The sequence below is a fragment of the Mus caroli genome, unplaced genomic scaffold, assembly GCF_978045245.1.
Source record: "Mus caroli unplaced genomic scaffold, Mus_caroli_1 scaffold_6, whole genome shotgun sequence".
Lineage (NCBI taxonomy): Eukaryota > Metazoa > Chordata > Mammalia > Rodentia > Muridae > Mus > Mus caroli.
Window position 1 is genome coordinate 68,673,552 of NW_028227261.1, and position 25,587 is coordinate 68,699,138.

Consider the following 25,587-nt stretch of genomic DNA (forward strand, 5'->3'; position numbering starts at 1 on the left):
AGTGAAGGCAAAGAAGTCAGCATGGTGGAGAACAGACAGAAGGGGGAGTGTGTGTGTGTGTGTGTGTGTGTGTGTTGCAGAGTTGGGTTGGGGGGCAGGGGAAGGAACAACATACAACATGCTCAACTTACAGGGGGCAGCAGAGATGTGAAAGACTTTGAGTTTTATGGGAATTGGCATGCCAACAAGCAGAACAGTGACTGAAACCAGAGGAGATGTTCCAGGAGGGATAGCTTCTGACTTGGACATCTGGACACATAGTACTCCTAGTTAGCACTACTGGAAACACTACAGAGAAAACTGGGGATAAGAAAGATAGGTGAAGAACCTGACTTTGTAAACTTGAACTCTCAATACCTGTGACTCCTCTAGGAGTCAAGTAAGCAGTTAAGTAGATTGGGGACTAAAGATAACAAAGACTTCGTAAACCCTGGTGTGGTGGCAAACACCTTTAATTCCAGGAGACAGAGGAAGGCCTACAGAGCAAGTTCCAGGACAGCCAGGGCCACAGAGAGAAATTCTATCTAAAAACCAACCAACCAAACAAACAAACAAACAACATTTAGGGTCTGGAAAGATGGTTTGGGGTTAAAAGCACTTGGTTGTTCTTTAAGATGATCTAGGTTCAATTTCCAGCAACCATATGATGGTTTGCAACCATCTTTAGCTCCAGTTCCAGGGAATCTGATACCTTCTTCTACTTTCCCCAAGTACCATGTATGCAAGTGATATATAGACATATAGACAGACAAAGCACCCATACACATAAAATATTGTTTTATAATTTCTAAAAATTAAAAATTTTTAATTTTTTAATTATAGGCACTCTCATTTCACACTTAGGATTTCAGCACCAGAGAAGAGTGGGAAGATCACTATGAGTTAGCCTGGCCAGCCTCAGCTACATAGCAGGAAAGGATTTTTAAAATCAAGACATTCAGTGTTCATAGTAAGAGAAGTATGAATTCAAATGCATTTTAAAGTAACTACATGTACATGCCTGGTACTTGCAGAGGTCAGAAGAGGGTGTCGGATGCTTGGGAGCCACCTTTCAGATGCTGGGAACAGGACCAAGTACACCTGCGAGAGCAACAAGTGCTCTTAACCTCCCAAGCCATATCTCCAGTCCCCATAAAATGTTTCTGGAAGGGCTGGAGAGATGGAGGTTAAGAGCATTTACCACTCTTGTTGAGGACCCAGATCTGGTCTGAGCACACCTGTCGGGCATCTCACACCTCCAGTCCTGGAGACCAAGCTACTCTTCTGATCTCTGTGGGCTCCTACATGCTCACGGTGTGATGCATTCAGGCATATACATATGCACATGAAATAAAATATATAGATTTTTAAAAATATTTTTAAAATACAACATGAATATATATACATATGTGTGTATATATATATGTGTGTGTATATATATATATATATATATATATATATATATGAATATGAGCCTGAAGCCTTCATCTACAACTTCCCAGAAGAAAATGGTTGGTTACCCAGGCAACAAAAGACAGGAAGAGTGGTACCCACCTCTTCAGCTCTGCAACGAGCAGTGCAGTGCATGGAAGTCCCAGAACCATCAGGGAGATATTGTTGATGGCGGGTTTGACAAATGCCAGGCACGTTGTAATTGCAGACAGGACACACACCACTGCCTTGAACCTGCCCCTAAGTCAGTGGAAGTAAAAGAAAATCCATTGACAAAGGAAACCATGCTGGTTTGTTTCACACACTCCCCCAAACTCATGCTGAGGACTTGACCCCAAGGCCTTGCTCACGCTCCCGTTGCTCATCACTATTGGTGAGGTGCAGCCCACACTATCTGTGCAAATTGAGAATTTCTACACCAATGATTTTCAACCGTCCCAATGCTGTGACCCTTTAATACAGGGCCTCATGTTGTGGAGACCCCCAGCCACAAAATTATTCCATTGCTACTCTGTAACTGTAACTTTGCTACTGTAATGAATTATTATATAAATATCGGATGTGCAGGGTGTCAGATATGTGACTAGGTCACCACTCACAGGTGGAGAACCACTGTGCACTGAATACTGTTAGATCACAGATGAGCCACATTTAAAAGCCATCCTCTCTGCTTCTAGGAGCTGATGGCTGGGAATCAAAGACTTTGAAAACATTTAGCTAGGAAAATGGTTAAGCCACAACCAACCTACGTCTCTAGGGAGGCAACGACTTCCCTGCTTCTGTCTTTCTGTGTTTTACCAGATCTGCAGGACTTGACAAATCCTTTCTTTATAAGCCAGACACAGTAGCATAGGACTATAATCCCAGAACTTGGAAGGTAAAGGCAGGAGGATCAGGTCTTCAAGACCAATCTCAACTACGTAACATAACCTGTCTCAAAAAAAAAAAAAAATCTGTAAAATCTGTATTTTCGGTTTTGCAGGTCCTAAGCTCTTTGCCGCAGCCACTCAGCTCTGCCTTTATAAAGATAAGTTCAGAAATGGGCATGCCTACATACTCATAAAACTTCCCAGAATCCATTTAGCCCCAAGCAGTTCTACCAGGTCGATGCGGATGACTTTTATGAGACACCAGAGACCATTAATAAAGAATAAACATTACTACTTAAAAAGAAAAAAAAATTCCTATGTGCCCAGCCTACAAAACTAGAGGTTTTGTGAAAAAAAAAAAAAATCAAATAAGGTATTTCCTGGCAACTTGTAGGTCTAGCATGAAGTGGACGTTTGTCTTGACAGGATTTTAACTTGATAGATGGCTGGCCTTCAGGGAAGTGGTGCCAGCCAGAAGCAGCCGACGTGATCCTAAGCACGCTGCTTCCTCTCTCTGGGGACTCTGTTTCCTCATCTACAGAGCAAAAAGGCCCTGGCCCAACCACTCTCAGAGGCCTCTTCCATGACTTAAATTAGGGAGAGCATGATTTTCCTGTACTTTCTGTTATTTGTCAGAATTTGTTTTGGCCAAGAGCCCTGGAACAGGTCACCGTTAGGAAATGGATTGGAATGAAGTTCTATTATAAAAAAAAACTCAAAAAGCATTGACCCTTCAAAATACAGATTTATCTTCTAAAGAGGAAAGGCATTTATCATCAAGGCACAGGAAACCATTGATCAAGCTGCCAACCTTCTGACTGGAATGAGCAGGCTCTGTAGCCCTGAACCAGAGGGGAACAGCCCTATGTGAAAGGAAGCAGGCAGCAAATGATCAGGAGCCTCGTGTTTTCTTCCTGACAGGCCAGAACTATTCAGCTACGGGAAGCAAGGCTGCCTGTCCAGCCTGAGGTCAGCACAACCAGCACCAGGCGCATGGCCTCTGGGACACTGGTCAACTCTCCCTGCAAGCCACGGCTAGCGGGGCATTTTGCTGGTCTCTTTCTGATCCCTCCGTCTTCTCTCTTTGTCACAGGACAAGCCCATGTGTTTCCTTATCCTCTCACCATATACCATGTCTGTACGTTGTTTTGCCCTCTGGGCTTCACGCACACGCACACACACACACACACACACACGCACACGCACACGCACACACACACACACACACACACACACACACACACACACGCGCACACACCTTTCAACTGGAGACATAACCAGAGACTTGAAGGCTGGAGACACAGCTGAGGTAGTATAGTGCTTTCCTAGCATGCATGAAGCCCCAGGGCCCATCCCTTATGCCTCAAAACCTGAGGGTGCTTGTACACATCTGTGATGCTAGTCCATGAAAGGAGGAGACAGGAGGATTAGAGGGTCAAAGCCATCCTCAGATAGCAAGCTTGGAGTCACCCTGGGACGGATGAGACTGTATTTCAAAGAAAGGAAGGAGGAGAGGAGGGGAGGGGAGGGGAGGGGAGGGGAGGGGAGGGGAGGGGAGGGGAGGGGAGGGGAGGGGAGGGGAGGGGAGGGGAGGGGAGGGGAGAGGAGAGGAGAGGAGAGGAGAGGAGAGGAGAGGAGAGGAGAGGGAAGAGGGAAGGCAGGGAAGAAAAGAAAATTTCAAAGTACAGCGCCTCCCAAACCCAGTGGAATGGAAGCTCCAATCACAAGTTACAAAGAGGAATACAGTAATTAAAAGCACAGACATTTCAGATGGACTCACAAATGTGCTGTTCAGTGTCTGTGGGGCCTTCATAAGACGCTTAACTCTTCTAGACTTTCCCACTGCAACTGAACCACTAACGCCCATGACATTCTTGAGAGCACAACGGTGCTTAATACAGAGCTCAGGTGTGTAATGTGCCAATAAGAAAAAAATACTATGTTAATAATATCACTACTTGAGCAATAATCTGAGCATTTGGGAGGCTGAAGCAGGAGGATTGCTTTGAGTTGAGGCCAACTAGACTCAGAGTGTGACCATGCCTCAAAATGAAACAGAACAAAGCAAACAAGACAGAAAAAAAAAATGTTATTGCTGATAATATCTCCTGATGGAGAGCAGGCTGGCCAGCCATTGTAATTCCCGAGGCTCCATATAAGACTGCCAAATAGTTTAAAGGCACATGCTTTAGGAGACAGTGGTAGACACCTCCCCATACTGGGTCCAGAGGGAGTGGAGGAATGTGCTGGACGACAAGGACATCCTGTACACGCACACAATTTTGCAACCAGTCGAAGTAAACAGAGGTCACACGGCCAGCAGAAAGCCAGCCCAGCCCAGCCTATTAGAGCAAGAGTCACTAGAGGCCCTAGGTATTAGAGAACCAGAAATTTCCAGAATTGAGGGGCCCTGACAGTGTGTGTTCTAACTGTGATGACAGGTGGTCCCGACAGCCCACAGAGTCTCGTGTGAGCACTCACGGTGACTGAACTCTTAGAACCCCTTTTTCCGTATTCCCCAAACACAAATCTAGTAGCCCAACTTCCTGACCATTAATAATAAGGAAGCTGTTACTGTTACCATTAGCTACCCCTTAAAGAGGAGGTTTAACTGATCCTGTTTTTTATATTTAGTACTTGATAATGTCACCTTTACTCCTGTAAACTAAGACAGATTTTTATGAAGGATAAAACCATGTCCATAAACTCTGAGATGTCCCTTGAGATGGCTAGGACTCACTAGTGTCGACCATCAGAAAGCAAACATAGCTACTTAAAGCAGCCAGCCCTTGCTATCCAAGATGCTACAGTACTTGGCCTGGGAAGGGCCTCAGGGAGCTCACCCGGTGAGCACCAGGCCCAGACACTTTAAGCTTCCAGCCTTCCATGTGCTAAGACAGGCAGGACCTGCTTCTTGGCCACTCAAGATACTAAAAACAAAGTGGACTCCCAAATAAAGGCTGTCTATAGGTTTTGTAAGAATGAATCATAACAGTGCATGTGAGGATTATTTGTGAAACATATTCCAGTAGCCTATAATAATCCCCACCTTTTTTTTTTGCTTACTTTGTCTGAAAATAAAAAATATCTAAAGTTATAAATAGTTGAGTGTATATTCTGAAGAGTCCTAGGATTTCTAAGTAAAATGAGACTGTGTCTTTTCCTAACCTATCATATTGGCATGATGAACGCTAACTTTTTATAGATAGTGTTATCTTTGGTGCTGTTTAGTTTCTGTCAACTAGACTCACTTGAGAAGAAACCTTAGCTGAGAAGGTAACCCCATCCAGTTGGTTGGTAGCAGGCCTTTGAAGGCATTTTCTTGATTAATGATTGATGGAGAGGTGGGCCTAGCCCACTCTGGGATGCTGGGCAGGGGATACTGGGAGGTCTAAGGAATGTAGTTGACTGTAAGCCTGGGAACAGGCTAGAAAGCAGCCTTTCACCAGTCTCTGTTCTAGCCTGGAGTCCTGCTCTGACTTCCTTTCATGGTGGAATACAAGCATAAGCTGAAAAAACACCCTTCCCCTGACCCCCAGAAACCTAATTAGGACATCCTGTAAATGTATATCCAGATTTCTGTTTTATAGTAGCCTCTAGCACTTACTAAGTTCTCATTCTCTGAGAAGCAAGGTTCTATAATTAATTTCATCTTCTCTTAAAAATTTTTTTTTGCAGTGCTAGGACTTGAACTCAAGGCATTATGCATGCTACACAAGGGCTCTGTAATAAACTATACTCATACTCATCTCTCATTTTCCTCTGATCCCCTTAGGTAGGGGTGTGTGTGTGTGTGTGTGTCTGTGTATGGGCACTCTCACACACTCACGAGTTTGTGCATACATGTGCCTGTGTTGGTAGCCTGTGTATGAACTGTGTATCCCCTTGCCTCAAGTGCTGAGATTACTGATAAAAATTCTGAAGGTGGGGGCTGGCGAGATGGCTCAGTGGTTAAGAGCGCCGACTGCTCTTCCGAAGGTCCCGAGTTCAAATCCCAGCAACCACATGGTGGCTCACAACCATCCGTAACGAAATCTGATGCCCTCTTCTGGAGGATAGCTACAGTGTACTTACAAATGAATAAAAAAAAAAAAAAAATCTGAAGGTGGGCTGGAGAGATGGCTCAGCGGTTAAGAGCACTGACTGCTCTTCAAGAGGTCCTGAGTGCAATTCCCAGCAACCACATGGTGGCTCACAGCCATCTGTAATGAGATCTGGTGCCCTCTTCTGGTGTGTCTAAAAACAGCTACAGTGTACTCATAAATAAAATAAATAAATCATTAAAAAAAAAAAAAAGGAAAAGAAAGAAATTCTAAAGGCTGGCCTGCTGCAGAACAGCCACCTACTGTAATCCTCAGAAGTCCCCATGAATGCCTGGCATTCTTGCCTCCAGTCACTGGGAAGCTAAAGACGGGCAGATGAGGATGAGCCTCTTGCCTGCTCTTCCTTGACGTGTGTTGTTCAAGTTCTCCCTTGCTCTGTCCACGTATCTCAGAAACCCCAGGCAAAGGTGTTCACTGTGTGCCACATGGAGCCTTGCGTGCTGAGGTACAACACCAACCATGTTGCTCAGCAAAGTGTGTGCCCCGGGGAAGTTCACAGATCTGGAATTAGCACACCAAGTCATCCAGGCCCTAAGCACCAACAGCAGGAAACCAACCCCATCTCCAGTCAGGAGACAGGACATGTGGTTCTCAGCCACCGAATGACTCTCCCCACACCCAGGGCTCAGTGCTCACTCACATGTCCCACGTTCCTTAGAGTAACACTTCACAGGGCTATGATGGACAGTCCCAAGTAAGTCTCCAACATTGCATCTCCCACTGTTTTCATTATTAAGTTGATAGATTTCAATCACCAACATCAACACCCCACATCCCTTTCTCCTGTTTAAACCTTCCCCACTTCTACTCTGTGAAGTGAGGGAAGAAAAATGGTGTCTGTACTTAATTGAATAAAAACTGCTTCTTGGAATCTCAACTCAGGATTACAGGAGGCCACAAAAAGAGAAAATCTTGGCTCTCATTTCTTCAATTTCTCACTCAGATCCCAACGAAGATCTGAAAGAGGAGTTCTGAGAGAAAAGTGGCACCAGAATGTGTACGGAGCTGATGAAGTTCTGAGTGTGTGTTTATTGATGACTTAAGCATGGTCAAGTTAAAGATTACAGTGCCTCCGCCTCATAGAAATGGCAAAGCCTTCCCACGTCTGTGTGTGCACATTAACAGTATGTGTGGCAGATGTCCAACAGAGGCTTCCTCCTCTATAATTACAGCCGGAGACTGATCCTGTACAAGGACCTCCTGCCAAGATTAACTAAACCTGCCTCATCTGTTCAGCTGTATACAGTAACCCTGCCTCATCTGTTCAGCTGTATACAGTAACCCTGCCTCATCTGTTCAGCTGTATACAGTAACCCTGCCTCCTGTTTCAGCTGTATACAGTAACCCTGCCTCATCTGTTCAGGTGTATACAGTAACCCTGCCTCCTGCTTTAGCTGTATACAGTAACCCTGCCTCCTGCTTCAGCTGTATACAGTAGCCCTGCTTCCTGCTTCAGCTGTATACAGTAACCCTGCCTCATCTGTTCAGCTGTATACAGTAACCCTGCCTCATCTGTTCAGGTGTATACAGTAACCCTGCCTCATCTGTTCAGCTGTATACAGTAACCCTGCCTCATCTGTTCAGCTGTATACAGTAACCCTGCCTCCTGTTTCAGCTGTATACAGTAACCCTGCCTCCTGCTTCAGCTGTATACAGTAGCCCTGCCTCATCTGTTCAGCTCTATACAGTAACCCTGCCTCATCTGTTCAGCTGTATACAGTAGCCCTGCCTCATCTGTTCAGCTCTATACAGTAACCCTGCCTCATCTGTTCAGCTGTATACAGTAGCCCTGCCTCATCTGTTCAGCTGTATACAGTAGCCCTGCCTCATCTGTTCAGCTGTATATAGTAGCTCTGCCTCATCTGTTCAGCTGTATACAGTAGCCCTGCCTCCTGCTTTAGCTGTATACAGTAACCCTGCCTCCTGCTTTAGCTGTATACAGTAACCCTGCCTCCTGCTTTAGCTGTATACAGTAACCCTGCCTCCTGCTTCAGCTGTATACAGTAACCCTGCCTCCTGCTTCAGCTGTATACAGTAACCCTGACTCATCTATTCAGATGCATACAAGAAAAAGGCACTGAATTTCCAAGTTGCTGCTACTATTGGTGTACTCCGTCAGACCCATGGCCACTGGATCCCAGCCTTTCTGTCTGTGTGCCTGTCATTTCTTTATACCCTTATTGCACCAGTTAGGTCAATCCCTAAGCCTTGTAGAGTGCAACACTAGAGGTGACTGGTGGCCACCCTAGGAACTGATAGGTAGAATTAAAAGTCATCACCTGCACAACCACCTTGTGACCTTGCCTCATGCCCTTGGTCCCTAACCCTGCACTTATGTGGCTTCTCCTGAGATGAACCAAGTTTTATTCTGTGGTCACCAGAGCAACCTGGATATGTAGTTGAGTGACAGAGCATACATAAAGAACTGAGTTCGATTCCCAGGAACAAACAGACAGACAGAGACAGAAAGAAGGTAAGAAAGAAAGAAGGAATGGGGAGATCTAAGAGCATATTTTTCTCTCTTTTTTTTTTAAAGATTTATTTATTTATTATATGTAAGTACACTGTAGCTGTCTTCAGACACACCAGAAGAGGGCGTCAGATCTTGTTACGGATGGTTGTGAGCCACCATGTGGTTGCTGGGATTTGAACTCCGGACCTTTGGAAGAGCAGTCGGGTACTCTTACCCACTGAGCCATCTCGCCAGCCCCATATTTTCCTCTTTTAATTAGAAGGAAAAATAAAGGTCTATCAATTTGCTTTCTCTTCTCTTTTTAAAAATAACATTAATTTCTTTTTTTAAGATTTATTTATTTTATTTATATGCATACGCAAGTAGCTGTCTTCAGACACACACCAGGTGAGTGCATCGGACCCAATTACAGATGGTTGTGAGCCACCATGTGGTTAATGGGAATTGAACTCAGGACCTCTGGAAGAACAGTCAGTGAGTGCTCTTAACCATTGAGCCATCTCTCCAGCCCTAAATAACAAATTTCTTGAGGATAATTCTAAATCTAGATGATACTCAGAAGTAATTTTATTTTTTTCTAATAAGTCCTATTTTGAAGGATAAAGATTAATTCACTTAAAGGGTATTTTCTCTCTTTCCCAATTAAAGTTTAATCTTTCATATGAAAATTAACAGTGCTCCTTGAATTTAAATAACATCAGCTAGTTTAGATTAATGATAAGCATAGATATCTCTGGGCCTGGCATGGTGATACATGCCTTTCATTCTAGCCTTCAGTAGGCTCTGTAGGTTCAAAGCCAGCCTGGTCTACAAAGTGAGTTCCAGGCCAACCAAGACCTTGTCTGGAGGTCAGGGGTTGGGAGAGCTGATGGCAGCCAATGGTTGTTGTTTCCAGAGTACCAAAATGTTTGTACACATATGAAAACGCATATTGAGCAAGCCAGGCATAGCGGTACATGCTTGAAAGTCACACACATTTAGGAAGAAGAGGCAGGAAGATTCTGTTCAGGTCTCAGCTCAGCTACCTAATGAGTTCTAGTCTAGCCAGGACTGCATGGAACCCTGACTCAAAACCAAACAAGTAAGATGGGAGAGCTGCTCTGTGGTCAGCAACGAGTGCATATTACTCTTACAAAGGAGATAAAGTCAGTGCCCAGCCCCCACAGCAGGAAGTTCACAATCACCTGGAACTCCAGTTCTGGGGACGCTGACATCTCCTCCTGGACTCCATGTACAAACTGCATGCACACTCCCCCCCACAAGCATACACATAGTTAAAAATGAAATGAATCTTTTTAAAAAGACAGTATCTGTCTGCTCTCTTTGAGAATCCAGTTCTGTTCTCGGCACTCGTGTGGCAGCTCACGGCCATCTGTAACTCCAGTTCCAGAGGTTCAAACGCCCTCTTCTGGCCTGTGAAGGTAATGCATGCTCATGGTACACAGACATGCACATAGGCAAAACACCCTTCCACATAAAGTCAAAGTAAATACAACTTTAATCTTTAAAAAAAATAATAATAAAGGGCTGGTGAGATGGCTCAGTGGGTAAGAACACTGACTGCTCTTCCGAAGGTCCTGAGTTCAAATCCCAGCAACCACATGGTGGCTCACAACCACCTATAATGAAATCTGACGCCCTCTTCTGGTGCCTCTGAAAACAGCTACAGTGTACTTATTTATAATAATAATAAATCTTTAAATAATATTAATAATAAATATATGTTTGTTTTATACATGGATACAAATCTGTGTATATAATCTATTTTATTGATCCTAAAAGTAGGATATCATACACACACACACACAGACAATTGTACACGTATTTTCCACAAATATCCCTCCCATTCAGGTTTCAATTTTTTTCTATATTTACTTTATCTTTAACTGCATGTATGGGTGTGTGTGCGTGCATGCAGGTGCTCACGGAGGCCAGAGGTGTTGGACTTGCAGAGCTGGAGTTCCAGGTGATTGTGAAGAGCCTCACATGGATTGGCTTGCACTGGACGATATACGCTGGCAGGAAAAAGAAGACTCTGAAATACCATCCAAAAATGTCTCTCCCACTGGAAGTGTTTTCACCCAGATCAGATCTCTGAGCTTTTGTCCCTACCATGATGTAATAAGTTCTTCTCCATGGATAGCTCCTTTTATCTGTCAGCTCAGCTGTCCTGTCAGATCATGAAACTGGCAGACGATAAGCTAGCATAGGAGGAGTTCACCACCAGCTGAGCTCACTGGGGCAGTAATTTGCTTGACGAGGGTGTGACATTGATAACCACATCTAGCAAAAGTCTTTAGCACAAGTGTACCTGTCATTCCGAAAGATCTTTGGTAAATACCTCCTGGGAAACCACATGGCCAAAGCACACATCAGAACCCACAGGATAGCAAGTTCATCCAGCATCTGACCCAGGAAGCTCAGAGTTGCATGGAAGTAGACAGATCCAATCCCTAGAAACAGTCACAACCAAAATTTTAAAATTAGATGAATGCAGAACAGACTCACGGCTTCAGGATAGCCCTTCTCTGGGAGCTATCAGAATCACCAGATCACTCGAAAGAAAGAAAGAAAGAAAGAAAGAAAGAAAGAAAGAAAGAAAGAAAGAAAGAAAGAAAGAAAGGAAAGAAAGGGAGAGAGAGAGAGAGAAAAGCATGCAGACCTAGAGACTAGAAAGCGGGTTTCAAGTTGGGCTCAAACGTCAGCACATTACTACAGTAAGAATTCCACAGCCAAGCACACTCTGTTTCCACCCTCTGAACCTCCACGATAACAGGCAGTAAATAAAACTCAACGTTATCTCTCTGCTAAGAATTCCCAAACTGCCAGAAAGGAAATGGAAATCACACAAGTATTTCACAGAACAATGAGAGACCAAACGTCTAAATATTTTTCTTTAAGTCCTCTGGAGCCACATCTCATCAGACTTCAATTGTTTCAGAGGTTCTTCAGAAGGTCTCACAAAACTACGCTGACGCTGGCACGTCACCAGCGGCTGCCCCACAGATGTTGAGATATGTGCTAGTTACAGGCAGTCTTGTTATCAAGCCGGCACTCAGGAGCCCTTTTGGTATCAGGGAATCAATGGCTAAGACGTCAGAGTGACTTTGGTTTACAAAACATTGTGTCCAAAAGGGACAGGAAACATGTGGGGTCCCGCTTCCTCCCTTTCAGTCCCGTTCCCACATGACTCCACTTACCCACTACAACTAGGAGCGTCCATATTAAGTAGATGCCGCTGTTGAAGCATGTTGCGTACTGGCGGAACAAGCACATGCAGATGGGAGGTAAAATGAAAAACAAGACGTTGCTGATCTGGAGGGGAGAGAAACGTGGAAAGATGAGTATTAAGTAAAAGCATAAAGAAGTCAAGCTGCTTGTTCCAGGTGTGTCCTTTGCAGAGCGGGGTGAACGTGGCCATGTATCTTGTACAAGCTCTGCACTTTTTAAATTGCAGCCGCACAGAGCAAGCGCGGGGCGGGGAGGGAGGTGGGGTGGCATGACACGGATAACACTGAGACTTAGAACATCGTAAAGTCCACGGCCAAATGGGCTCCTTGCTACCTCTTTTGATCAACTGTAAGCAGCACCATCAAGGCTAGAGGTGCGTCTTGGTGATAGAGCCCCTGGTCTAGCATCAGACCCTGGAGTCAGTCCACGGAGGAAGAGAGTTACAGGAATACTTCGATTTATGAAAATTCCCTAAACTCCTCTTCTGAATCAACAACTATTGCTTTCCGCACGAGCTTTTGCTACCCTGTCAGTTTTCTTATCCTAGTCAAAACCCTATTTTTATAAGAAAATCAAGTTTGCATGCTTCTTTCCAGTGTTTTGCCAGGCAGGGTGGTGCGAACTAGCCATGCCAGCACTCAGACGGAGAGAGGAGGATCAGGAGTTTGAGGATAGATTCAACCACATAATGTGCCTGGGCAACATGAAACTCTGCCACTACCCTACCCCCATGTTCCAAAAACAAGAGAAAAAAAATGTATTTTAACTTGCAAATCTTATTTGTACTTGTACTGGCTAGTTTTGTGTCAACTTGACACAGCTGGAGTTATCACAGAGAAAGGAGCTTCAGTTGAGCAAATGCCTCCATGAGATCCAACTGTAAGGCATTTTCTCAATTAGTGATCAAGGGGGAAAGGCCCCTTGTGGGTGGTGCCATCTCTGGGCTGGTAGTCTTGGGTTCTATAAGAGAGCAGGCTGAGCAAGCCAGGGGAGGCAAGCCAGTAAAGAACATCCCTCCATGGCTTCTGCATCAGCTCCTGCTTTCTGACCTGCTTGAGTGCCAGTCCTGACTTCCTTTGGTGATGAACAGCAGCATGGAAGTGTAAGCCAAATAAACCCTTTCCTCCCCAACTTGCTTATTGGTCATGATGTTTGTGCAGGAATAGAAACCCTGACTAAGACAGTACTTAAACCTAATTATATCTCCAAGTTGAGTAACTCTTTAAAAAAACAATGTTTTATCTAATGATCTGAATATGTAATCACTAGTAAACTATTATTAACTTAGGAAGATAGCTTGTGCCTATATCTCAACTTCTTGAGAAACTAAGGCTAAAGGACTGTGAATTTGATTCATTGAAATAAATGAATAAACCAACCAACCAACCAACCAACCATGGGATGGAGAGATGGCTAAGCAATCAGTAGCACAGGCTACTTCCAGCCCTGGGTTTGATTCCCAGAACCCATGTTAAGATTCACAACCTTAACTCCAGTTCCAGGAGATCCGACGCCCTCTTCTGGCCTCCACAGGCAATGCATGTATGCAGTGCACAGCCGTACATGCAGGCAAAACACCCATACATATAAAATAAAAATAAACAAAAATTTTAAAAATATCAGTAAATCAATAAAAGAAAAAGTAATATTAAATATTTAAAATAAAATATTTTATGATCTTTAAATATAAAATGCATTTATTTATTTTTAAGATTCATTCATTTATTATATGTAAGCACACTGTAGCTGTCTTCAGACACTCCAGAAGAGGGTGTCAGATCTCATTACAGATGGCTGTGAGCCACCATGTGGTTGCTGGGATTTGAACTCAGGATCTTCAGAAGATCAGTGCTCTTAACCTCTGAGCCATCTCTCCAGCCCTAAAATATATTTACTATAAAATATTTTTACAATATTTTATCATGAAATGTTATACATTCTTTGGTTCATAGTAAGCCTTTTTTTTAAAATTATTTATTTTATGTATATGAGTACACTGTAGCTGTCTTCAGACACACCAGAAGAGGGCATCAGATCCCATTACAGATGGTTGTGAGCCATCATATGCTTGCTAGGAATTGAACTCGGGACTTCTGGAAGAGCAGCTAGTGCTCTTAACCGCTGAGCCATCTCCCCAGCCCGACAGTAAGCCTTTTTAAACCCAGTGTAAATTTCACACATAGAGCAAGTCTTAGTTTTTAGCCACATCCCCTGTGTTCAGAAGCCACACTGTAAAGCACGGTTCTACCTCACTCTAAGCTTTAAGAGCTAGGACTGTAACTCAGCTGTAGGGTGCTTGTCTAGCATCTGTGAGGCCCTGACTTCAATCAGCAGAATCAACACAAAAAGTAAAATAAAACAAATGAATAAATAAGTGAAGGGAGAAGGGGAGCTGGAGGGTGGAAAGACAGACAGAAAGGGCAGGAGGCAGCAGCAAAGGGGCCCTGCCCTCCTCACACTACAAATCTGCTGCCTCCTCATCTTGCATTTTCAGAACCGTCAGAACCTTCTGATGTCATGTATACCTGGTTTTAAGGTCATTTGTCATAGGCGGTGAGGTAGAGCTGGCACAGGAGGGTTGGTGATTTTCCATTCAATAGTGGGCTTTTGAGGCACTTCTTCCTCTTTCCTTTTACACTCCTACCAACAGTGTACAAGGGTTCTAATCCTTGCCCAAATGTATTGTCCTCTATTGCTTGTTTTTAAAGTAAGGCCATCCTAGAAGGTATGCAGCGGTAGGGACAAGCAGCTCTCTAAGCGTCATCTCCAGTGGCTAAATGAGGAGCTCCTGGTCCAGGCCTGTGCATGCAGACTGTAAAGATAACATCTAAGTCTAAATGGGTTTTAACACTGGAGGTGAGGTAGGAGGGCAGGCAAAGACTTCAGAAAAACAAGGGACTCAGCATCTAAGAACACATGTTGCTCCTGCCTAGTCCAGGTTTGCAGCACCCACATCAGGGGGGCTCTCAGCAGCCTATAACTCCAGCTCCAAAGTATACCATGCCTCTAGCCTCAGAAGGCAACACACACACACACACACACACACACACACACATAAGAAAAAGAAGGCTAGAGAGATGGCCCAGTGGTTAAGAGCACTTGCTGCTTTTACAGAGAGAAGATCTCTCTGTTCAGGTCCCAGCAACCGCGTGACAGTTCACAGCTACCTACAACTCCTGCTCCAAGGGATCCAACACCCTCTTCTGGATACCTCAAGCAGTAGACATGCATGTGGTTCACACATACACATGGAGACAAAACACTCACACACTCGATATAGAACAGATAAGTCTTCAAAAATAATATTGGTAGGATAATAGTAGCTATTTAAAAAAATAAAAAGAGCCAGGCCTACTTGCTCTCTCACCTGTAGTAAGCCCAGCCAATCTGGAAGTGAGAAAGGACGATCATAAATCCAAGGCCTTCCTAGGCTACACCTTGAGTTAACAGCCAGCCTGGACAACTTAGTGAGACCCTGTCTCAAAATTTAAAATTTTTCTAAAGAGCAAGCCTGGCAAGATGCTCCATGGGTAAAGGTACTCGCCACTAAGCCTGACAATCAGGATTCAATTCCTGGGTCCCATCAGGTGGAAGGGGAGAACCACCCCCCTTAAGTTGTCCTCTGACCTCTACATACATGCTACAGTAGACAAGCACTCACACACATACACACTCACTAAATAAATTAAGCAATGAGAAACAAATAAATAAACAAAAGGAGGGCTGGGGATATACCTCAATGATAAAACACTCCCCAAGCAGGGGTGTGGCCCTGGGATCAATCCTTAGCACTGTCAAAAAATTTCAGGGATGAGTAGACAGAGTAAGTGTCTTAGGGTTTCTTTTGCTGTGATAAAGGCCATGACCAAAGCAACTTGGGGAGGAAAGGCTTCATTTCCTCTGAGACTTCCAAGAAACTGTCCATCACTGAAGTCAGGGGATGAACACAAGAGGGAGGAGCTGATAAAGAGGCCATGGAAGAGTCTGCTCACTGGCATGCTCACCCATTATTTGCTTTCTTATAGCACCCAGCATCGCTAGCCCAAGGGGCCGGGCCCTCCCACAGTGGGCTGGGCACTCCCACAGCAATCACTAATTAAGGAGATGCACTACAGACTTGACTACAAGCCAATCTCACAGGAACATTTTCCCAACTGAGAGTCCCACTTCCCAAGTAACTCTAGCTTGTGTCAAGTTGATGTAAAACTAGACAGTACAGTCAAGATGAAAACTCAAAAACAAGGACGAGAGGGCTTCCAAAAGAAAGGTGTGGCCACTCCTGTTGGCTTATGTAGAAATGTGCCACGTGGGCACCTGAACCCAGATGAAGAGAGCCAGGCAGAAGGGCTTTCTTCAGACCTCAGAAACCACACTGGTAACATCACAATACAATGTGTCACAGCAGGGGCTGGGGATATGGCTTAGTCGGTGAAGTGTGTGCCACACACACATGAGGACTTAAGTTTGGAGAGCCAGCCCTCCAGTACCCATGCACAAAGCTACATTTGCTGTTTTAATGCAAGTGCTAGAGAGGTCGAGAGTGGATTTCCTAGGTTTGTTTGCAGGTGAGTCTAGCCAAGTGTGTGAGCTCCAGGTTCTACAGACAATGAAGGAGAAAGGGATTAAGGACAGTGTCCAACTAAGGTGGAGTGGGACAAGGATTTACCTAATGCATACACACAGATTTCTGTTCATGCTATGAGTACAGCCGTTTAAAGAACCAGCGAGTGATCCATCAGGGTTAGACTGGAAAGTCTTCCAAATCATCACTTGCTTTAAGGGGATATGAAGACCCAGAAAGACTCCAAAGCAGCAATGACCCAGAGCTAGCCAGTCAGCAGGCTCTCCCCACTGTCGTCTCACCTAGGGTTTACCTCCCAACTGGGCCATTCACGTATGATACCTAAGAACTGTGAATCCCATCACACTGTGATGGGTTTTGTTTGTTGTTGTTGTTGTTTTAGCTATTTTTTTCAGGGGAAAGAACAGCAACTTAGAGTCTCCTTTAGAGTGCTGGGAAACATAACACACTTGGGGGGGGGGGTGCTTGCTTGTTTGTGGTAGGATCTCAGGTCGCTTAAGCTGGCCTTGAACTCACTAGGTAACCAAGGATGACCTTAAACTCCTGCCCTCTCGCTTTCACCTACCAAAAGCACTGCAATTACAGGTACGTTACAACATGCCCAGAGCTATCTATCACACATCTTAGCCTTTACTCCAGTGTATCTTTGTCAACTGAACGCCAAGTACAACTATGATTGGCAAGCTCTCCATTACATGGCTCTGTAGATTCATATTCCCACAGGCAAGGAACACTGCTGACACACATAGACATGTTCATGTGATATTCATGAAGGCCTGAGTTCATTACTACACCTGTATTATTGTTCATTATTTGTTAAGCTTTTGAGAAGGGTTTCATAGTGTAGGTGTAGCCTGGGCTTGTCTCAAACCACAGCAATCTCCTGCTCCAGTCTTCTAAATGCTGGGATTAAAGGCATTTCCCACAATTCCACATTATTTTTAAGTTCACATATAAGCACCACTCCAAGCTCTGTTTTGATATATACTCCAAACTAACACCAAAATCCCATTTTTTAAAACTTCTGAGCTTATCTGCCAAGGCTTGATTGTTACGACTATTCCTTTTAAAGACATCAATATATGGAAAGGAAAAGCCCAAATTAGAGGGCGACCGTTCTCAAAACAAAAAGAGGAAGGAATACCAAAATAAATACGGAAAGACAAATGAGTTACAGCTAAAGACAGACTCTGTGGCTCCATCTCTACTGAGAAACAAGCTCTCCTTCAAAATGGTTTGGGTCTCTAATGTGGTAGGACAGTTCAGACAAAGGGAGTTTGTTTTAAGTTCATTGCTGGGTTATCTATCCCTTGAAGATTTGATTTGCTCTCTCTCCACAGACATTTTTAAACCACAACTTCAAAATGCATTAATTGTTTCCTTTAAGAGCTCCTTATTGGGGGTATTCCTAGCCAGCATTTGTTTCAAAATCATCCTAGGAACGCACTGCTCTCACTCGTCCTGTGCATTAGAGTGAGCCTTTCCCGTGGAATGGGGAGTCTGAACAGAAGGCATGAGCGGGGAGCTTGCTGAGCATAGGTTCAGGAGCAGCCCAGGATGCTAAGTGCATTCCTGTTGTGTGCAGGTTCCCTAGTCCTCCTCTGCACAGTCCCACTCCTGCCTGTGGGGTAGCCAAATATCCTGGTTTGCCAGGAACCCAGTGGGTCTTCCAGGGCACAGGACTTCCAGTTGTAAAAATCCAGAAAATTGGGCAGGAGAGATGTTTGATGTCACACCTAAGGACCTGAATTCTATCCTTAAACCCAAATGGTAGAAGGAGAGAACTGACTCCCACAAGCTGCTCTTAGACTTCCATAAGTACACAATTGCAGACACACACACACACCAAACAAACAAACAAATAAGGGTGGAGATATAGCTCAGTGGTTAAGAGTGCTGATTGCTCTTGCAGAGGACTCAGGTTAGCGTCCCAACATAGCAGTTCAGACCCCTTATAACTCCAATTCCAGGGGGATCTGATGCCCTCTTCGGGTCTCCATGGTCACTGCACACACACATGTTGTGCACACACAGAAACAAACATCCATACACATAAAATAAAATGTGAAGAAATTAAAATAAGCAAACAGGAATGTTTTTTAAAATAATTTAAAATTTCAAGCAAAATACTTAGGATAAGTTTATTCAGATACCTGCTTGCCAAGCCCCTCTACCAGCCCCACAATGCACCGCTCAGTGCAGTCATCTAACAACTCAGCAGCTTGTGTGTGCCACTATTATGAACCCCAATGCCCGGTGACTATTTCCAGATCTGGTTTCTGTGTCAGGCGCACAGCAGCAAATGCTGTGCTGTGTTGGGCAGGCCTCCAGCCCGGCATATTCTGTCCATCAGATAGGGGGACCCAGACTTGGACACAGAAAGAAAGCTTAGCTTTCCTTTTTGTGATAGTTGAGTACAGAGCAGGAGATAAGAGGCCATGGGCTGATTTTATGCACGTATTTCATTTTTTTTTCTACGCCTATTAATTTCTGTTTTCCAAGTCACTGGGCAGCAACAGAGCCTTCAAAGGCCAGACCTAGTGATCACAAAGCCGACTCCACTTTTCTCCAAAGCAGCCTATGTGGTAGGAGCCCCCAAGGGAGCCAGACATGTTGGCTCACACCCATAAGCTCAAGATGCTGAGGCAGGATTTCTGGGAGTCCAAAGCCAGTCTGAGTTACAAAGCAAATTCTAGGCCACATTGGGCTATAATGTGAGACTCTGTCTTAAAAAGCAAAACAAGCAAACTTACATCATTCAACCCAGGGAAGGTTCTATGTAAAAACAAAAACAAAAACAAAAAAAACCCAAAAAACCAAACACCAGTATCCTAGACCTACAAGTGAAGGGAAAAAGTAAGTTCTTTTTGTTTTTTGAAACAATGTAGCTAGCCTTGGCTGTCCTGCAACTTGCTATTTAGAACAGGCTAGCCTAGACCTCTCAGAAACTTGCCCGCCTCTGCCTCCTGAGCGTTAGGAATGAGGGTGTGCGCTACCACATTAGGTTTAGATGATGACTTCTTGGAAGAGAGATGCTTGTACTTGTCCAAAGCCAAGGGTGATAAGAGGGACTGGGGCCACAGTGAGAGAGTGGGAGGAAGCTGTGTTCTCTCTTTGGTGGACCAGGTGGCAATAGTAATCAACGTTTACAGTGAACACTTTCAAGCCAGGCATGACCACCCATGCCTGTATTTCCAGCACTTCTGAAGCAGAGGCAAGAGCGCCAGGTTTTTAATGCCATCCTTGACTACATAGGAAATTTGAATTCAATGTGAGTTACATGAGATTTTGTGGGTTTTTGAAAAATCAAAATAAAGTAAATAAATAAGTGAACACGTAGGCCTGGGCAGGTGTTACGTGCTTGCAATCCCAGAATTTTAGAGGCAGAGGTGGAAGGATCGCTGAAAGTTTTAGGTCACTATGTTTGATATTAGCAGGTTCCAGGCCAGTCAGAGTTACTGACTGGTAAAAGTATATCTGAAAATAAAGACAGAAAGAAACAAAAACAGTGAATATTCTCGTCAACATGACAATCCTCCAATGGGAACCGACACTTGCAAAGCTCATCTATATGAGGCAGGTATCTAGCTCAGGAGTAGAATGCTTGTCTTGAGTCCCATTGATGAAAAAAAAAATCTCCGGATGTGTGGACATTCTCTGAGTCCCTCTTTAAAAGCCAAAATGAAATCTATAAAGCATCCAAAAACATCCCCAAATCTTCATTAAGAAGGCGTTAACTAGCTAAGTGAAACACGGCCAATCTGTTATAGGGAGCACCGCCCAGATATTATGAAGATGTTCATCGCTCGATACAGCCAGTAGGGCTGTTGGGAGCACAGAGGTCTTTGCCCTCACAGATAGGCACTAGGGAATGCAGGAATGTTAAACATGACCATAGCAAATCCTCCCCTAGCCCTTCAGATAAGACCTGCATCCTAGCTATAGAACCCACCTGCATGGAAGAAGTGGCATGTGCACTGAGAAGAGTTTCTGTGTAATTATGTCTCCTTATGCACATGAGATTGTGTTACAGGAGCATATTTATAAATCGCACTGTACTTAAATACGCCGGAAATAAACTGCCCAGTGTCTTACTCTACGAGTTTGGGTCAAAACCAGCTATAGAGTCATGTTCAACCAGAGTTCCTTCTTGCTCCATGTGGGCCATCACTCTGCTGGCAATGGCGTGCACAGAAACACCCACACAGGACAACCTCTAAGAAGTACTGAGAAAAGAATCGACGTGCGCGCAGCTCAGTCAGCGTGATTTCCGTTGAGCTGGAAAACAATTTTGAGTGTGTGCTAATGTGATATTCATAGTGTGCATGGTAAGCACAAAGCCTGTGTGTTGGGAATGGAATCCAGGCTTTATGCATGCCAGGCAAGCTCTGTACCTCTGACTGCCCTGGCCCTTCCATGTGCTTTATGCACGCCCAGGCAACGTCAGAGGATGCAGAAGAATAACTCATTCCTTTATAACTTCCACATTCTAGTCTACCATGGTCATACTGTTACTTTTCTATCAAAAAGTGCTTTTTGTTTGGCTGGTTTGTTTGGTTGTTTGTTTGGTTTGGTTTTTGGTTTCTTTATATAGCTCTGGCTGGCCTACAACTTGCTTTATAGACCAGGATGGCCGTGAATTCAGAGATCAGCCCATCTCTGCCTCCAGAGTCCTGGGATTGAAGGTGTGCCCCCATCACTTGGCTGAAACAAACTGTTTTTGTATGACTTTTTTTAAAAAAAGAAAGATTTATTTATTTTATTTTATGTATATGAGTACACTGTAGCTGGACAAATGGTTGTGAGCCATCATGTTGTTGCTAGGAATTAACTCAGAACCTCTGATAGCTCTGGTTGGCCCTGCTCCATCCGGCCCTGCTCACTCCAGCCCAAAGATTTTATTTATTATTATATGTGAGTACACTATAGCTGTCTTCAGACACACCAGAAGAGGGCGTCAGATCTCATTACAGATTTTGAGCCACCATGTGGTTGCTGGAATTTGAACTCAGAACCTTTGGAAGCACAGTCAGTGCTCTTAACTGCTGAGCTATCTCTCCAGCCCCTGTTTTTGTTTTTTCTTTTTTGTTTTTTGTTTTTGTTTTTGTTTTTTGTTTTTTGTTTTTTTTTTGTTTGTTTGTTTGTTTTTGGTTTTTCGAGACAGGGTTTCTCTGTATAGCCCTGGCTATCCTGGAACGGAACTCACTTTGTAGACCAGGCTGTCCTCAAACTCAGAAATCCACCTGCCTCTGACTCCTGAGTGCTGGGATTAAAGGCGTGCGCCACCATGCCCGACCCTGTTTTTGTTTTTAACTAAGCAAATGTGTGTTATTCTGAAAAAAGAAAGTTCCAGTATAGGTATTTTAAGTTAAGCACAGTATATATTATGCTACGCACACAAATATTGGATGCTTACAGTTACAAGAGAACTCTTGGCAGAGTCAAAAAGGATAATCCTAACTCCATCTCTGTCATTCATTGCCTTGACTTTGGCAAGTAATATAAACTAATGGTCCTTGTTGCCCTCCTTTATCTAATGCACACATGGCAAATGATGGTAAAGTACCCAATGTCTGCAAGACACAGCAAACAGCCAAGTGTAGCCAGTAGTTACTGAAGTTGTAGTAATCCCCTCTTACCCTGCAAGACTCATAAAGAAGATTCTAGATCCCGCCCCCACTATTCTCCTGCTTTAATTGTTAATTGTTTTACTTTTTTCTCAACTCTAACTTTTTTTTTATTATCAATTTAAAATTGATAATAATTATCAGTGTCTTACAACATAGGTAATCAAGCCAGGCATGGTATTACACACTGAAATCCCAGTGTTCTGGATCTTGGTGCCTTTGAGGGCAGTATGAGCTAATACTATGGACCTACAAAGTGAGTTCAGGTCCAGCCTGGAAGATAAGGAGACCCTGTCGTCAATGAGATGAACAAGGTTGCGCATGCCTTTAATCTTAGCACTCTGGAGGCAGAGGCAGGCAGACCTCTGTGAATTCGAGGCCAGCCTGGTCTACATAGTGAGAGCCAGGCCAGCCAGAGATACATGGTGTGAGACCCTGTCTCAAAACAAATTAGCAAATGAATAATGAAACCTGCTATCTGTTATGAGGACCTCTAGGAGATCATCAACAACTCATTGACTTTCTCTGCGCATAAGAGAGAAAGGCCCAGGAAAGTTTTGTAGTATCATCAGCAGGTCTGCAGAGCCACAGTGAGAGGAAACGGGTTTGGGGGGCTTATGCTCACCAGCCAGCTGACAGGCTATTTCTCTGTGACCCTCCTCCACATTCCAGAGAAAATGTGGTGGCTTATTAATTCCAAAGAAAAAGTTTGCCAGGTAGGTGGGCTAGCTCAAGCAGCCACAAACACTACTGCTCTTTTACACAGCAGAGTTTTGTACGCACACAGTTCCAGTGGGATGAGACTGAAACAAAGAGGCAGCCAGATGCACAGGCTGTTTGAAAAGCCAAGATAGGAGGACCTCAAGTTTAATCCCAGCCTGGGCTATACAGGAAGACCCTGTCAGAAAGAGAAAAGTTAAGAGGAGGCAGTAGAAGGGAGGGGAGCGAGGAGCAGGGAAGAAGGAAAGGAAGGGACATCCTCTCTTCGCCTTCTCCAGCCCTGGGGACTTTTCAAGGCTGGCTCAGAGCAACTATGCATGAGCTTTGGGGGACTTTATGACTGGGCTAACCCTGGCTGAGAGCTCTCACACTCCACAGGAGAATGCCAGGGTGTGAAAGGTCCAGCCTGTCATTCCTTGACTCTAGTGAAACCTTTAGCGTTTCTCAGCGGTTCTCCACTTGATGGATCTTCTCAGCTACCCTGCTCCAGCCTCTTCTGATGGTGCCTGTCTATGTTGAGAGCAGCATAAATACCCCACCAGGTTGGATAATAGGGAACATGTGGCCACTTCCACTAACTAGATCTTTCCCTATGTCTCTGAACGTCAAAGGTCTGCTTTCATTGAGTAACTAAGAAGTGGGTGTGGAGGAAAAGCCCTGGATAAGGCATGGTGGAGAATTTTGGGTCAGTCGCAGACATAGCAGCACATGGGCATGACAGCTCACTGCTCAATAGCCTAGTCTTTTCGCCACGGGAATACAAGAGCAATACAAACAAAAACGGGAATTGGGGGATCAAAAGTAAAGGACAGGGGCATAAAAGGGGCCAGGGGTCTTCTATCCAGGCAATAATGCTTGATTCTTGCTGAGGACATTGTTTCCAGAAATCCGAAAGGGGAAAAAAAAAATCCTAAATAACAATCTCAAACTCACAATGACTCAAAGAGTTCCTGTTTTCTCTGTTTGAACAGCAAAAAAAGATAAGCCAGAAAAATGACCATGCAAAGTCACATTGGGTACCAGAGTCCTGAGGGATGGTTCAGGGGAAAAAAGCAGAAATATTCCCTCTCCTAGGGACAATCCTTCCCTCTTGCAAAGAACAAAATCCCAGGAATTCTGTAAATTTCTGCTTGTCCATATCTAGGGACCTAGGCAAGTCCAGAAAACCCACCAGCTATCACTCCCAGACTTCACAGTCACCACTAGGAGCTGACTCAAAACTGGACTCTAAAAGCAACAAGAAAAAGAACTCATAGGAAGTTATTTGATTCTGGGCGAAAATAATTCGATCAACATTGTCATAGTTTAGTGGAAAGGACTTGCCGACTTGTGAGAGTGGACCCAGCCCTGGACGTGTCCAGGGCTCCCCTTTCCTAGGGAGCCCAAAACAGGTACTCAGCGCAAAAAAACGCACAATGAGACCCAGGTGCGTCACGCCACAAAGATCCTAGGCAGAAAAAAGGGAGCTGCCCCTTTGAGCTCACGTCCCTAAATGACCCAAACTGGAAAAAAATGGGTTGATGCGGACCCTTGGATCCTGGAGCACAGGAGCCAAACAAGACAATAGAGCCATAAAGAAGAAAATGACAGGAAGAGCTGGAGGAGCTCTGGAAAGGGACCGGAGAGGAGTGCAGAAATGGAGCTGGAAGAAGCGTCCGGAGAAGGGGGCGTGGAGTGAATCTGCCACGGACGTCCACGGTCATCTACCGCCTGCTTCCAGGCGCCACAGACACGGGGATAGCTCCCTCCCTCCGCCCACCTGCCCCGCCGCTCCCCGCACCGTGTTGTAGAACTCGGCAATGGCAGGCACGATGGTGTAGTTGTCCTCGCACCAATCCACCTCCGAACTGCCAGCCCGCAGGTGGTCCCACCAGTGCGGGGCGCCCATGGCCGCTCTGGAGCATCGGAGCAGCTTCTCTGCAGCGGAGACCGGCCGGAGCGGCTACGAGGCACACCGTGCGTCTGTGGCTTTATGCGGTGCGGGACAGCCTCCGGATACGGCGCCTCCCCGCGGCCCTCCCAAGCCGGGCTGTGCCCGCCTGCCACCGCCGGGACAGACACGCCCCAGCCCCGCCCCCCCGGAGTCCCGGAGCACCGCGGCCACGCCCACCCGGGGCGGGACCTGACAGGCGGGGGGGGGGGGGGGGGCGGGGGAGGCAAGGGTAGGACGGGGCCGGGGTGGAAGTCGGGACCGTAGCCACCAGCTCTCCGGTTCCACCGCGGTTGGTGGCAAAGGTCTTCAGAGTCGCTCTTGTCCGCGTGCGTCCAGGTTGTGTAAAGAACGCCAAAACGGCCCCTACCCTTTGTAAAAATGTAAAGTACGGAAAAACGCACATAGACCCGGACCCCTTTGGACTCCGGGGGAGTTCGCAGCAGTTTTCTTCACTGCACGAGGGACACCAATTCTCACGCCTAAGGAATGTTCTTGTTCCTCTTGAAGGCAGAACAGCTTTATCAGACCCAATTCGTTGCTGGCTAGGGTAAAAAGATTCTCAAGGCTATAGCAACAGGTTCTCTGGACCCTGCCAAGCATCCTGGGCCACCCACACCA

At 45.1% G+C, this 25,587-nt stretch overlaps 1 protein-coding gene across 2 annotated transcripts in view; it reads right to left on the reverse strand.

Annotated features, from left to right (window-relative positions):
- The window catches only part of Acer2 (alkaline ceramidase 2), a 43,640-nt gene extending 18,595 nt beyond the window's left edge, over positions 1–25,045 (reverse strand). For both annotated transcript variants that reach the window (XM_029476357.2, XM_021160271.3), the window contains exons 1-4: positions 24,817–25,045; positions 12,077–12,191; positions 11,188–11,329; positions 1,534–1,671 (exon numbers count right to left, since the gene is read on the reverse strand). In XM_029476357.2, the coding sequence (XP_029332217.1) occupies positions 1,534–1,671; positions 11,188–11,329; positions 12,077–12,191; positions 24,817–24,924 (503 nt within the window). In that variant the 5' untranslated portion in view covers positions 24,925–25,045. The remainder of the gene's footprint in view (positions 1–1,533; positions 1,672–11,187; positions 11,330–12,076; positions 12,192–24,816) is intronic.
- Positions 25,046–25,587: the final 542 nt, after the last annotated feature.